This window comes from Pithys albifrons, chromosome 10, assembly GCF_047495875.1.
Source record: "Pithys albifrons albifrons isolate INPA30051 chromosome 10, PitAlb_v1, whole genome shotgun sequence".
Lineage (NCBI taxonomy): Eukaryota > Metazoa > Chordata > Aves > Passeriformes > Thamnophilidae > Pithys > Pithys albifrons.
Window position 1 is genome coordinate 6,507,111 of NC_092467.1, and position 14,633 is coordinate 6,521,743.

General features: G+C 45.4%; 1 protein-coding gene across 1 annotated transcript in view; it reads right to left on the reverse strand.

Annotated features, from left to right (window-relative positions):
• Positions 1–14,633, reverse strand: part of ABL2 (ABL proto-oncogene 2, non-receptor tyrosine kinase) — a 48,936-nt gene that overhangs the window by 8,072 nt on the left and 26,231 nt on the right. Inside the window, exons 2-9 of the mRNA XM_071564892.1 lie at positions 7,927–8,097; positions 6,827–7,122; positions 5,956–6,228; positions 5,140–5,224; positions 3,095–3,272; positions 2,338–2,522; positions 1,902–2,054; positions 366–455 (exon numbers count right to left, since the gene is read on the reverse strand). Coding sequence (XP_071420993.1) covers positions 366–455; positions 1,902–2,054; positions 2,338–2,522; positions 3,095–3,272; positions 5,140–5,224; positions 5,956–6,228; positions 6,827–7,122; positions 7,927–8,097 — 1,431 coding nt within the window. The remainder of the gene's footprint in view (positions 1–365; positions 456–1,901; positions 2,055–2,337; positions 2,523–3,094; positions 3,273–5,139; positions 5,225–5,955; positions 6,229–6,826; positions 7,123–7,926; positions 8,098–14,633) is intronic.

Sequence of the window (14,633 nt, forward strand, 5' to 3'; positions counted from 1 at the left end):
AGGGGACTGTGCTATGTATACATCTCTCTGTCTCTCTCCATCACTCATTATTCCTCACTCTTCAGCCTGGGAAATAAGAGATCCTCTAAAAGAGGAGACAATATTCTTTGAATCAGCTCTTTAGCATCTTAGTGCTCAAATGAAACAACACTGCCCCCTGCACTGGTGTGTGTCTGCAGTTCATTCAGCATTTGTGCAGCAAGTAAGGGAACATATTTACCCCACTTATGGTTAAAAATTAAGTAAAGGATGGAGCTGCATCACAACCCCCACTGCCAGCAGATGAGCCTTGGGGGCCCATCCATGACACAGCACTCTGGGGATAACCAGCAATGCTGTTTCAGGAATAAAACAGCAGCTCTCACCCTCTGAGATGCTCGAGTCATGGAACATCGTCTCAAAGGCCTGGTGGGTCTCAGCAAAGGAAGGTCGGTCTGGTGGGTTCCACTTCCAGCCTGCAATGTCAGAAAGCAGAATAAGTCTCAGTGCCTACAGTGGGTAGGAGATGATTTTTTACTCTGTCCAAGGAGACAGAAAGTCAGACTCTGACCTACTGATAAGCAGGCTTTAGAATCGTTCACAGGTATTAATTCATAGCAGTCACTCACCCTACAGTACCCTAACAAACAAACCTTGAAAAGAAAGAACCAGTTCTAAAAAATCCCAGCTCTCTGCACCCTCCATAGGTTCTTCTGATCTCCCCATCTCTCTTTCTGATTTTTTCTGGGCCAAGGAGAATTCCACATTTGCTACCCTGGTTGCCTGGACTGAACACATCTAGCCCAGTCACAGATAAGTGTGTGTGAAAAGCTCCAGGCAACATCCTGCTCACATGCTCTTAATGTTGAAATTCAGGCAGACCCATCCAAAAGAAGGATGTGTGTGCACCCTGTGAGGCAAAGAGGAGCAGAGTGCCTTGATCCCAGGTGGAGCTTGGAAAGTTATAGAAGGGTATTGATAAGCAAAAACACAGTAAAAAAAGAACTGCTAAGAGAAAGTTTTGTATTCTAATAGTAGCAAGGTATTTATTGACAACGTCGGAGGCGCAGCCAGTTCATACTGGGCAAAAACTTGCCTAACTTGTTCGTGTAAAATAAGCTATTTATAGTCTTAAGTTCATAGTTAACACCTTCTAATTTCCATATTAATGACTGGGCAAAATCTGGGGCAGAGCTTTCCTTTTAGCTTTGAATTTGGGTAGTGGCCTCTTGACTTCATCCCTCGGGGTGGTCTTGAAGCATCTTCATCACTGTTGGTCTTCTGCCTTTTCTTTGTTCAGTGACATGACCTGTCAAACTTGTAAAACCTTGGCTCTAATGCTACAAAATCTTGGATCTTTACCATTTCATCCTATTGAAATGTCTCGCTTAGTTTAATGTATGACTTCTAACCCATGGTACACTAGTTTCTATAATAGACAATTTGTACCAGAACAAAGTGCCTTTAGCACTTCATGCTGTTCAGCAGCTGTGCTGTGCAAACAACATTTTGAAAAGCAGAATTAGAAATTTCACAAAATTAGGGATTTTTGGTCTCTTTTCTCTTTCAGGTATCATGATGAAAAGCGTAATTTGTGTAGTTAGAACCCCACACTAGAGGAATGCACTATGAAAGGCACTATCTGTTGGTATTGCCATAGGGCCTGGAAAGTGACTGGCATTCTACTCACTGGCATGCATTAATATCACATGAATTCCCAGCTTCTGGGCTTTTGTCAGCTTCCTGAAGATTTTTTTTAAGCAGAAATATCCTTCATCACTCCCCAGCTTTGTTTCCTAACTGAAGCCCCCCTGACTTTCTCTGACATGCTGAGGATCAGGTGTTGCTGGAGACAGGCTGGTAACTACAGACCCCTCCCAGCCTCCCAGGCTTTGTCCCCCACAGAGGAGGAAGATACTCACATGCCCTCATCAGTTCATACACCTTGGGAGGGCACCCCTCGGGCTGCTCCATCCGATAGCCCTTCTCCAGCAGATCATACACCTGAGAGAGGTCGATGCCTGGGTACGGTGACATCCCATAGGTCGCAATTTCCCATAACAGCACTCCAAAGGCTGCAAAAGGAGCAAAACAGAATTCCTGGTAATAAGTCTGCCTTCCTCTTGTGTTGCTCACTGTGCTGTGGCCTTCACTGCCTCATTTCCTCACAGATACCTCAGGCCAGTCTAGGTGAAGACATCACATGCTGAAAATGCTATTGATCATGATGCTGTGGCCTGGCATGTGACCATCTCCTCCCCACAGGTTTCTGCCCAGGCCAGAAAGCAAGTTACCCTCTAGGCTGGCAGAGCAAACCAAAATGAACAAGAAAAGAACACTCAAGGTGAGTTTTCTTACCCCACACATCTGATTTGATTGAAAAGGTGTTATAGGCCAGGCTCTCAGGAGCTGTCCACTTGATGGGGAACTTGGCTCCAGCATGGGCTGTGTAGGTATCACCAGTCATGAGTCGACTCAAGCCAAAGTCAGCCACCTTCACCACGTGATTCTCCCCAACCAAGCAGTTCCGTGCTGCCAGGTCCCTGCAAAAGGAAGCAGGGACAGTGCTGCAGTGACAGCAGGGCTTCTGGACACAGTCTGGGGTCCCCCCTCCTGGATTGGGAAGCACTCTCTGAACACAGCAGGGAAAGACAAGGTGAGCTTTGCCCTGAACAGTGTCAGAAACTGAGTGGAATTACTCTTAGCAACGTAAGTCTGGATTAGGGTTAATTCTTTAAATTCTATCAATTTCCAGTAATGTTAGCTGTTAGGAAGAGAAGTTTATGTTTTCTGAGGATAGAATGAGATCAGCAGCTCATCACACATTGGTAAGTCATTTATGGCTTGGCTTTATCTGGATTAAAACAGGACTTGAGGTGGGCACTGGCACACAGTGGGTACAGGACAAAGCCAACTCTCAGGCAGTCAGGCACAAGGTTTTAGGTCTGCTAAGAAAGTCCTGGAGAGAAGGTACTGCAGGACAGTACTGAAACCAAACAGCCAGTGGACAGGTGTGAAATCTATCTCTGGAAGAAACCTCCCAACAAGCAGGAATTCCTGGGTCTGCTCGTGACTGCAATCTGAAACTGTACCAGCTCCAGGTGACTTTACCCACCTGTGGATGAAGTTCTTCTTCTCCAGGTACTCCATGGCAGAGGAGATCTGGGTGGCCATGTAGAGCAGCACAACAGCACTCACTTCCTCGCGGTTGCAATCCCGGAGATAGTCCAGCAGGTTCCCATAGGGCATGTACTCTGTGACAATGTAGAAAGGTGGCTCCAGGGTACACACACCTGCAGTGAGGATGGGGAAGCATGTGAAAAAACCTTCCCTTTCTTACCACTGTTCCTGATTTAATATCCATTTACTGCATTCTGTAACAATGAGGGTTTCTCTGAAAAGTGAAGACTTCCATCAACAGGACCCAAGTCAATGCAGCCCAACTTAAATCTCACTGCTTCTATTTATCTGTGCATCCACTTTATGGATAGAGAGGAATGTGTCTATTAAAGCACTACTTTTCCTATATAACATACATGAAGGAGTAGTTCTGTTCTTTGGAAGGTTATGGGATGAAGTAGGAGATACTCTGAATATGTAGTTTGCTTTTCTTCCCCTCCCTGCCTTCATAAAGCTCAAGAGTGGCCAACTAGAAGCAGGTACCTGTAAACAAGCAGTCAGCAATAGGACAAGGGGGCACAATGGGCTCAAGCTCTGCCAGGGGAAATTGAAGTTGGAGATGAGAAAAAACTTCTTTCCAGAAAGAGTGCTCAGGCATTGGAATGGGCTGCCCAGAGAGGGGGTGGATTCCCCATCCCTGGAGGTTTTTAAACTGAGCTTGGCCATGGCACTGAGTGCCATGATCTGGTAAAGGGACTGGAGTTAGACCAAGGGTTGGACTTGATGATCTTGGAGGTCTTTTCCAACCCAATTGATTCTATGATTCTGTGATTGAACTGGCAAGATTTCCAGACTGAAATGTCCCTACAGAGTAATGTGTGCTGGGTAAGGTATCAGCACGGTGGGAGCTGCTCCTGAAGCAGCATTCTCACACATTCCTGGGATGGCTACTTGCTGCAGTCACTGTTCAAAGTGGGACGGGGGCAACAGGATACTCTTGTCATCCCTTTGTGAACAGCCCCTGCAGCACTGCTGAGGGCCTGCTCCTACCCTTAGGCACGTGCAGGAGTAAAACACAACTATGCTGTGCCCCACAAAGGGCAAAGATGCAGCTCTCTGATGGCAAATCCCTAAGTCTCTGCTCCTGGAACCAGACAGGGCTGGGCAGCCACTTCATCTGTGCCCGTTTTTTAAATGGGTACAGAATAGTTGCCATTAGTAAAACCCTTCACATGCTTCACATTTCTCCTTTCATCCTGGGCTTGGCTTGACAGCTCTGCTCCCGAAAGCAGCAAAAGTCCAGAGGCAATTAAACACTAGTAGAGGTTTAGGGTGGCTCCTTAAGAATCTTTGTACATGTAGAATTAACAGCATCTGCCGCTGAGACAACAGGGCACAGCCAGGCTGTAAAGCCTGTGGATTTCTTCCAGTCATGTGCTGTTTGAGCTCATGTACTTATTTGGTGATACACAGAGTCCCTCACAGCAGCAGTGATCTGCTGTCTTCTGCTTAATTAGGGACTAATTTGTTCTCTTCAGTGCAGCCTATTCTATAAATGTCTGACTTGAGAAGTATAAAGAACAGCATTTGTTGTGCTTCCAGTATAATTTTGCCTTTCACTTTGAATTTTCTTACAGTTTTGTTCTGTTCTCTCACAAAAATAAGCCATGGAAAATAATTTCATTAATTTGATTCAACACAGCAGAGAAGGAATCCGAGCCTGATAACTGAACCCTGGAGCACATCTAAGGTCAAGGACACAAACTAACAGGAGAATGATATTGCAAATTTTTATGTAACACAGAGTCGTGTCTCAACAGCAAAGTTGTCTACTAATGTAAGTGACTGTATTTGATGTTTTATTTAAAATTAGTGTCTCTTAGCACAAATATTACATAAAGATGTCAAAAATACCACCCCATAACCTGACCTGATTCAAAAAGTTATATAAATACAGCAAAGCTGCCTCTGCATTTAAACAAGGCGAGTTTTTGCCAAAAGGAAGACTTAAGAACAGAAAGAGCAAGGTACGTCACTGACCTAACAACTGCACTAGATTTGGGTGCTTGATCTCCTTCATCACAGCAGCTTCTTTCAAGAACTCTTCCACCTCCATGGTATCTTCCTAGAAAAAAGGAGAGGCAAAAGAAGGCAACGTTTATCTTCATGACCAAGGTCTGGGTAACACCACACACTGAGGCTGAATGTAAATGATGGCATCCTTGTCTCCTTTCTGGTGTTTTGGCTTTTGCCAAAGCAAACTGTAACAGCCCTACAAAGCTGCCTGATGGCCTGGAGCATGGCAGTGTGAGCTACTGCAGTGCCAGGCTTGCCTGTTGCATAGATCTTGTGCCTGCTGAGAGAAAGACTCTCAGGATCACTGACTTAGCTACAAAAATTAAGTTTGAAAGCTCCCTTACTTAGAGGATACATAGATTTGCAGTTGTTAATGTTGAAAGAAACAGAAGGTTTGGAAAAAAAGAGAGAAGCTGAATTTTTCCAGAAGTGGAGGAGATGTTGCAGTAGGTATTTCCAACTCTTTTGATTTCTTAAAGGTTCCACAGCTCCTCTGGAGGAAGGGAAGTTGACTTGGTAACCATTTCTACAGATCTGAGTTGGAGATGCAGTTCCTGCTGGGCCAAAACTCCAGCTTGTTTAAGCCACATGCAGTGGTGCAGGTTTGATGAGGTAACTTTGATCTGCAAAGCTGCTCTCAGGAATGGGGTTTATGCAGATCAGCACACTCCATTTTCTGATCCTCACACCGTTAGGTGGTGTGATTTAAAACATTACTATTTCCTTCCTCTTATCATAAACAGTGACCAACTGAGCAGTGCTGACAATCTGCAAACTCACCTTTAAAGTTTTCACAGCGACAGTGAGATTGTATTTCTTCCAGACGCCCACGTACACCTCACCGTACTGCCCTCCCCCGAGCTTGTGCTTCATGGTGATGTCAGTCCTCTCCATCTCCCACTTGTCGTGGATGGGGGACACTCCATAGACAGTGGGCTTATTGCACTTGGGTGCTGGGTAGTGCAGAGTTGTCACCAGGCCATCTGCCACCGTGGAGTGATGGTGCACGAGCTCGGCCAGCGTGCTGAAACGGCTTTCTGCTGTCACATAGACCTGGGAGGGAACAACCAGGAATCTGCTTAAATGAGAGGAGCTGGAAGCTTTCAGTTACACTGGAAAACAGGTACAGCAAACACATTCTAATGGGTTCTTTTTAAAAAATTGGAGAACCAGACTTTAGAATATTTGTTCTCATCTTGTTGGGCAAATGACTGTCAGTCTGTGGGATTTCTACCTGCAGAAGGCAGCGAGATATAAGCTATGACTTGAGGGCTGTGCTGTCTCCTGCCTTGTGCTTTACAGGACTAGAAATTAGAATTCTTGTAGCCAAGCACAAGGCCTGGTTTTGCATCTCTCAACACAACATATTACTATTTGATCTAGAGTAAAAATGTTAACTTACCACAGCTTTGCTTGTTCTAAGTGGACAACCGCAAATGCCTTGCCTTTCAGCCAGGACAAATACTGCCTGCACTTCCTCCAAAGTGCTGTTTGGTGAGTTACCACCAAACTCTTGGCACACTTGTTCTTCTATTATATTAATAAACCAGTGAACCTGTTTTCTCTCACACCCCCTCCCTTAACAACCTGAGATCTGCACCACCTCTCGACACCCTCATCTCTCCCCACAGCGCTGCCCAGAGATGCTCACCTTCCCATCCGAGGTGGTGTTGATCCTGTAGTGGTACACACGCCCCTCGTACCTGAGGGAGATGGACAGCTGGCCCGGGCTGCTCTCGCTCTCGCGCACCAGGAAGCTGCCGTTGATGAGGCTGCTCAGCAGGTACTCAGCGGCGCTGCGGGACACCGGCCCGTGGTACCACGAGTGCTTCTCCAGGCTGTTCACTGGTGTGATGTAATTGCTTGGTACCCAGCCCTGCCCGTTCTTAGAACGTACCTCACTCCACTCGCCATTCTGGTTGTAACCCAGGACTCGCAACTTCTCACCTTGGACCAGAAAGACAAAAGCAAAATGAGTTAAAACTTGGTTATAATAATGCCAAGGTCATGGGTTCAATCCCCTGTGTGGGCCAGTGACTTGAGAGTTGGACTTCGATGATCCTTGTGAGTCCCTTCCAACTCAGAATAGTCTGTGATTCTGAGTACAGTGCGAGCAATGGGATCTCACTGAGGGAGAAACATCAGCTGAGCCCAGGTCTGTGGCTTAACAATAGAAATCAGAACTACACTATATATCAAGTATTTATGAAGCAAAGTTTCAGTCACACTACGATACTGTTCCCTGATTTACCACAGAGAGAACGGTGAACTCAAAAAGCTTCTTGTCCTCCAGCATTTTAGAGTGGAAAGACTTCATTTTCTTGAAGGGATGAGGTTTGTCTCCTTGAAGCCTTAAATGGCACCTGACTTAAAGCAGTTCTGTAGCAGGTCATGTTCTGACCAGAATGTCCCTATGCAATGCTTAACTCCTGATTTTGCCCCAGGTGAAAGTGCTGAGTTCCGTATCATCCATAATGTAACCACTTCCCTCTGGCCCTCCCTACAAAAGGCACCTTGCATAGCAGTGATGTGGGGAGCCTGGAGCAGGAGTGGGCTGGACTGGGTTTGTCCCAGGAAAACTGTCCGGCAGGTGTCCCTCCAGCACCACTGAGGGACAGATCATCTGCTCACCATCAGCTTAGGGAATAAACTTCCCTCCCTGCACTATTCCCACTCCTGTCCAAGAAAGGATCCCAGTTGGTGTTTGCTCAGTTTTCAAGCTGTCAGCTGCTGTGGGATGCCCAGCCTTACCTTTGGTGATGCTGAGTGTGTTGTCACCGCTTGCTACGAAATCATAAAGTGCAACAAAGAGATTGGGATCGCTCTCGGTGGCTCCAAGCAGGTTCTCCTTGGAGCTCCATCTGATGGCTTCGTTCAGTGCCTGGGGCTCCACATCGCAGCCGTAGGGGCGGTGCAGGGCCTCTGGAAAGAGCAGAGCAGGCAATTATTGTGGGTACAATTCTGAATTACAGAATCAGGGAATATCCCAAGATGGAAGGGACCCACAAGGATCGCCAAGTCCATCTCCTGGTCCTGCAGAGGACACTCCAGCGATCCCACCAAGTCCCTGAGAGCTTTGTCCAAATGCTCCTTGAACTCTTCCAGGCTGGGGGCTGTGGCCACTTTCCTGGGGAGCCTGTTCCAGTGTCCAGCACCCTCTGGGTGAATAGATCAAGTTTATCAAATACATTTAAATAGATCAAAACCCCCTGATGTGCAGCAGAGTGAAGCTCCTACTGCACACTGTGCCCTTGGGGAAAGCAAACAGCACATCTGGACTCCTAAATCAGTGGTTTTCAACCCCACAGTGCCCACTCTTCATTCTATAGATTCCTTCTAGGAGGGGCTGGAGAAGCTGGTGAACTACCTCTATACCAAGTAGCAAGCTACATATATAAAATTTCAATTTAATATTATATTGTATATACTTCTATTTACACACATATCTATGTGAAATTTTTAAAGCATTCATATATATAAAAATAGGTTAAAAATTACAAGTGCTTTTTAAAATTACATGAAGTAGTGAAGGAAACCTTTCAATGACAAAATGTGATGTTTTACATCTTTATGGTTCCTATGGTGAACACAGACAGCCTGGATCTGAAACCAACATTACAAATACAGGTAAGACTGAATTATGACACAAGTGAGATGTATAAGCAACTGAATCAGTACTGACAGGAGTGATAGTGACTTGTAACATATTAAAGAAGACATGGAAGACTGACAGGGACAGAAGGTGGTGCAGGTGATGGTGGGTATTTGGCAGCAGCCTCTCTGAATACCCAGGCAGTTCTGATTTGCTGTTTCAAAGGACAGCTGATGAAAACTTCTTAGTACAAGGGAGCAGGGAGAGGAATCAGATGTGTTTATGAACAAAAGAAAAAGTCCCTACAGTTTTTTGTGTAATTAAAACCAGTCGAAATCCACAGGGTTTTAGAAAGAAGTGTCGTAAGAAGCCACATTATCTGAACACTTTATGGTAGTGCTGTATCAAGACTCTCCTTGGCTTTCTAAGCCATAGAGAGGTTTTCCAGGAACGTGAAGCAGAATAAATTCCAATATTAAGATGCAAGAAAGAGCAATGGTGGGATTTCATACACATGGGCTGCTCAAGAGAGCAAAAAAAAAGTTGTATATTTTTTTCTCTGATGGCACAACTGCTGTAGGTTCCTGTTCCAATATCTATTTCCAACTTCTCTTGTTGAACTTACTTAGGGACATGTACACTCTAAAGAGACTTCATTAAATGTACTGAACATAAAAAGTTCTCTTTAAAAAAAGTCTGAGGCTTCCTCTGCCATACAGTCCTTGCTTTGGCCATTTCTGAGGGCTGAGAAGCCAAACTAGCCAGAGAACACGTGCTGAGGTTTTACCTGCCCCCTCCTCCCAGGCCCCTGAGACTCACACCAGCAAGAGCTGGTCTATAAGGCACTTGAAAAGAGAACAAGAGCCCAAACCCAACACAGGACAGGAAAACTGGGAAGTCAGTGAGACACAAAACAGGAAGGGGCCTGTGCCAAGAAACAGGCACAGTAATGTGCCAAATCTGTGTCATAGGACAGAGCTCAAGCCTGGAAAATGAAGATCTGGGGGTTCCAGCCTCTAATGCAATCTTTCAACTGTATTCTAGGTACATGAGAAAGTAAGTGACTAAGGTTTGTTCTGGTTTTGTTTTAAACATAGCTAAGTGGCTTTTGACTGCATTTCTGGTAATTATTTAGAGTTCTACTGCTTGCGCAACCTGTTCATCCTTCAATTACTTAATCACATACCTCCCAAACCTCACCAAAATAGTCTCTATCAAGGTTCTTCTGGCAGGAACAAAAGTGTCTAGAGATTAAGCCACCAAAATGTCAGTTCTTTGACTGCACTGCCTGCAGATGCAATATTTACATAAACTTTTTATTCCTATCAACTGCAATTAGTTTTACAATATATTAACCCATCAGACTGGGTGCTGTCATGGAAAATAAGAAATCCCAATGCCCAGCCACCTACACTACAGCATGGCTGCCAACATCCCACTCTATTTTTTTAAGGGCTGGGTATGTGCATATGTATGTCCAGTTGTTAAGCTCGAGGAAAGAACACCAGTTCCTAAAACCAGCTCTCTTTATGGATACAAATACATATTTAATTAAATAATACATTCTTTATACTCCTACAGTGGCTTATGTTAGTGTTCCAGTGCCTTAAGCAAAATCAAATGTGCTATATGAAATCTCTGACTTTAAGGAGCAAACACAAACGTAGGGAGTTCCCAAAAAATACCCAGCCTTTCAGCTCTGAAATACCTTGATGGTGTTTAAATATCTTCTTACTTTTAATTATGTATCTGTCAATATATGAAAGGCTTTGAACAAAAATATAAGCATTTATTCTAAACCAAAGCATCCTTTAAGTTTCTTTCTCCAGCCAGAAAAGCACTGAGCACTCAAGCCCTGCTGCCCAGACAGCACAGGGTGTTTATCCAGGTATCCATGGATAGCCTGGAGCAGCCCAGTGCCAGCTCAGCTCCAGAGCTGCTGCAGGAAGCCCCTGCCCATGCTGAGCCCACTGTGGCCAAGGCAAAGCCGGCAGCAATTCCACTTGAGCAGCTCTGCCCACACAGACCCACGGCTGGGGCTGTGCTGGAGTGGTGGGGGCAGCCAAAGCAGACAGGGGACTTCGAGCACTTCCTAGGAATGCCTGGGAGGCTGGCACATGTTCTTAACACCCACTTGATGTACAGAAAAAGCCAGCAGAAGTTAATGTTTGATGAGAAGCTTCAATCACTTAGCTACAGTGCTTACCTAAAAAATCACATTACCTAAAAATCAAATGCTTTTAAGAGCTCATGTCTCACTAACTTCCTTCACTTTCATGTTAGAGTGACTTGAATGCTTAAGTAACTGTAAAGGTTACCCAACATCTGCTAAAGGGGAATTCACCAGGATATAAAGAACCTCTTACTATTTCATAATAACCCACGGTGCTCCACACAGTGTGGGACCTGCACCAGCCAGTACATGAGGCTACAAAAGGTCAGTGGAACATCATAATTGTATAGAAGTCATTAAGGAAACTGAGGTAACCAAAGCATATCACAAATTATGCCCCTCCAGCTGAACAGTCTGCAAGCTCTGTCTGCACCAAAAGTGAGGAAATGAGCTGGGAAGTTCTGTTTTATATCAGCTCCTTTTCAAGGCTGACCATAAATCATATATTATCATCACCTTCATTTCCTATACAATGGAAGACTTACATCATCACTTACTGTACAAGTCACACACGGTCACACAAGGAGGTGACGTTTCACCCCTCGCCTTCCTTTCCTTTATTTCCACTGCACCATTTGCCTCTCCGGATATGAATGCTTTTCCTACTCAGTCAACATCTAAGGAGTGTTTTGTCCCCCTCCCCTTGCTGCCAACACTTCAGTTATCAATCTCTTCAGTCCTGGAGCAGATGAATATGCTAAATTTTAAATTTTAGAGTCACATCAAGTGCCGAAGTGGCCTCTATTTCTAAAACACTGTGTAACTGCTCACAGAAAGAAGCATTTCAACAATCCTAAAATCCCAGTAAAAGCTGGCAACCCCAGACCTGCCTGTGGTTGGTCTCATACAACAAGGCAAAGATAGACTTGAAAGGAGCCAAACACTCCTTGAAGCACTTGGAGGACCACAGGAAAGGGACAGGATGGGATTACACCCCTGAGCATCCTACCTGAGAGGCTCATGCCAGGCTCGGGTGCTCCCTCGCCGAGGCAGCGCAGCAGCTTCCCCTCCTTGCCATAACTGCTGGACTGGAAGAGGACTGTCCCCACGCTCATGCTGTGCCTCCCAGCTGGCAAACAGGCTGCCTGGCACCACAAATCCTGGGCTGCCACTGCCAGCACAAAGGCCCCCACCAGCAGCCGATCCCCGCTCGCAGCACTGGGGCCAGTGGGAAGGGAAGTGCTCCCGGGAGGGCCAAGGAGAGACTGGGAAAATCGAGCTGTGGGTTAACATGGTTATTAGCTGGGAGTGAGGGTGGAGCTTTCCAGGGAATGCTGAACAAACAGAGGATGTGGGGACCGGTCTGCAAGTTGAAACGATTTTGAGATGAGCTACAGAGACAGAGTTTTGTTCCACTAGGAGTTAGGCAACAGTGTTTGGGAAGAAAGCAAACAGTTTCCTTGGAGAAATTCCTTTGCACAAATTACAAAACAGATCACCCCTTAAGGGGACCGCCCAGATTGATTCACTTTTCCACTCCACATACCATTCCTGGAGCACTATTTACATGAATCAACAAGAAAGGATCTTAGCGAAAATACACATCTCAGAGAGGTACAAGCACTGAAAGAGTGAATGCTCTTGGATGTGTCAGGATTTTCTGTCTTTTGGAACAACACAGAAAGCAAGGCCAGTACAGTGCACCCAGTCTGAGCTGTGTATTTGCTGATCTAGTAACACTCAGGACAGCTCTCCAAAAGGGCCCCACCAGGTTTCCTCTCAGAAACCTAAGATTTGTTGGATGAGTTCTTTAAAAGCCCTGGTTTTACAGCAGAGTTGGGTTGTAGCAGCCCAGGCTCCCCGTAACAGGTGGACATGGGAGGGTTAATGAACACTCACCATGGCAGTCTCTCACCTGGGAGGGTGGTGGGCTTGCAGAGGGGTATAAAAGGGAGCAGAGCGAGGGCAGTCATGGTTTGACTCTAGCAGGGAGAGAGGAGCTGTTACAGCCCACCAAGGAAACAAAGCAGCACTTCCATAATCCATGAACTCCACCGTTCTGTGAGAAGGGCAGCAGCACCACGTGATGAGGGCTCCAATCACCCTGAAGGTAAGGAACCTGGCTGCTTCCAAATGTTTGTGTTGTGTAAGGCTGTGGATGTGGAAAAAGAGCATATGGAACTGTGGATATGCTGTGACAATGAGGAGTTGCTTTCCCCACATGGCTTCTGACAGCAGTTATTTCCCTGGCACCCATCTCCTAATGCGTGTGGCAAATTAACTAGACAAAGCCAGTGCCTTAGGACATGCTGTTCTTCCTGAAGTTCTGACAAGTGAGGGACTTCTCTTCCTCTTCCAAAACCAAGCTCAGTGAATCCTTCTGCATGACTACCCAGCAGTCTTTACTTAAGAGCTCCTGGGCTTTCTCTTTCCCTCTTGCAGTTCGCTGTTTTCTCCCCTCTTACTTGCTCTAAGCATTCTGAATTGGTACTTGTACTAAGCTCAGCATATCTGTTAATACACAGAGAATCCTCAAATCTGATTTGACAGCACAGCCTCACATGGATGAGCTTTGTGACAAAAATTGGTACCAGAAAAGGGCAAGTTACATATGGATTTGTGGCTAGACGAGTCTCAGCTGTAATAGTTACTAACCTTAGCTAAAATATCACATTTAGTGCTTAGTTAAAATACAACAGATGAGTAATCAGTATACGGAATAAAGAAGGATTAGCAGGAAATTAGGCTGGATTAATGTAACTTGCAAATATCCCTATCAATTTTAGCCTCTGTCAGAGGAAGCTGTAGCCAAAGCCCAATGGTTGGCTGGTGTGTTAACAAGCTCCAGGTAGGAATCACAGAGCTGCAAGCACTGGCATTATGGGGGAGAAAGGTTTTGGCTGTACAGGGCAATTCTGTGCCCTTCTGAAGGTGTTCCCCACTGGAAAGGACAGGGAGTGCATAGCAGTGCATAAGGTCCTGTCAAATGCACCCAGGCAGAAGAAAATCAAGCTTCTTTCTGGCATTGTTTCCTTTACAGCTGATTTTCCTAGATAGCTATTTTATGCTGCAGGCCATCACTGTGACACTGCACCCACCACATCTGCATCCTGTTCCTATTCCCTTCACAGTCAGTGCACAATATAAAGTCTTAATTCTGGTACACTCAACTTCCTCAGTGGCAGCAATCACCTCTCAGGCACAGCAGCTCTTCCCAGCAATTTTCACTGTCTCCTGGGGTGCCCTTCAAAGCTGTTTCCTGAGAGTGGTTACCCTTCCTGTACAACTTAAGTCATCCATTTAGAACCATTTTTCTAGTTCTTCCAGCAGTGGGAAAAAGTTGAATAAAAGGAACTCTTGCTGACTATGCCACTTTGAAATGTATAGTTCAGGTTGCTCCTAAAAAACTTGCTATATTCTGAGTTTCAGAACCAACTGTCAGTGTCTCTTCATCAAAGGCAAGAATGTGTAAATGAAAATACAGCTCTGAAAAGGATTTGGCTGGTTTGTCAGTGGAAGGGAGAAAGACAAAGACAGGTTTATAGAGTCAATACTGGTTATTGCATCCAGTCTCAATCTGATACATTAGTGTTTTACATCAAACCACCACAGGGTGTATAAGTTTGTGTATATACACACACAGAGTGATCTCTGCCTCCTCACAGGGCCCTTTTTCACACAGGAACCCTTGAACACAAGGCCACCAAGACCCTGCATATTCCATATATTGCACTTTAATTTCACTGCTTAGTC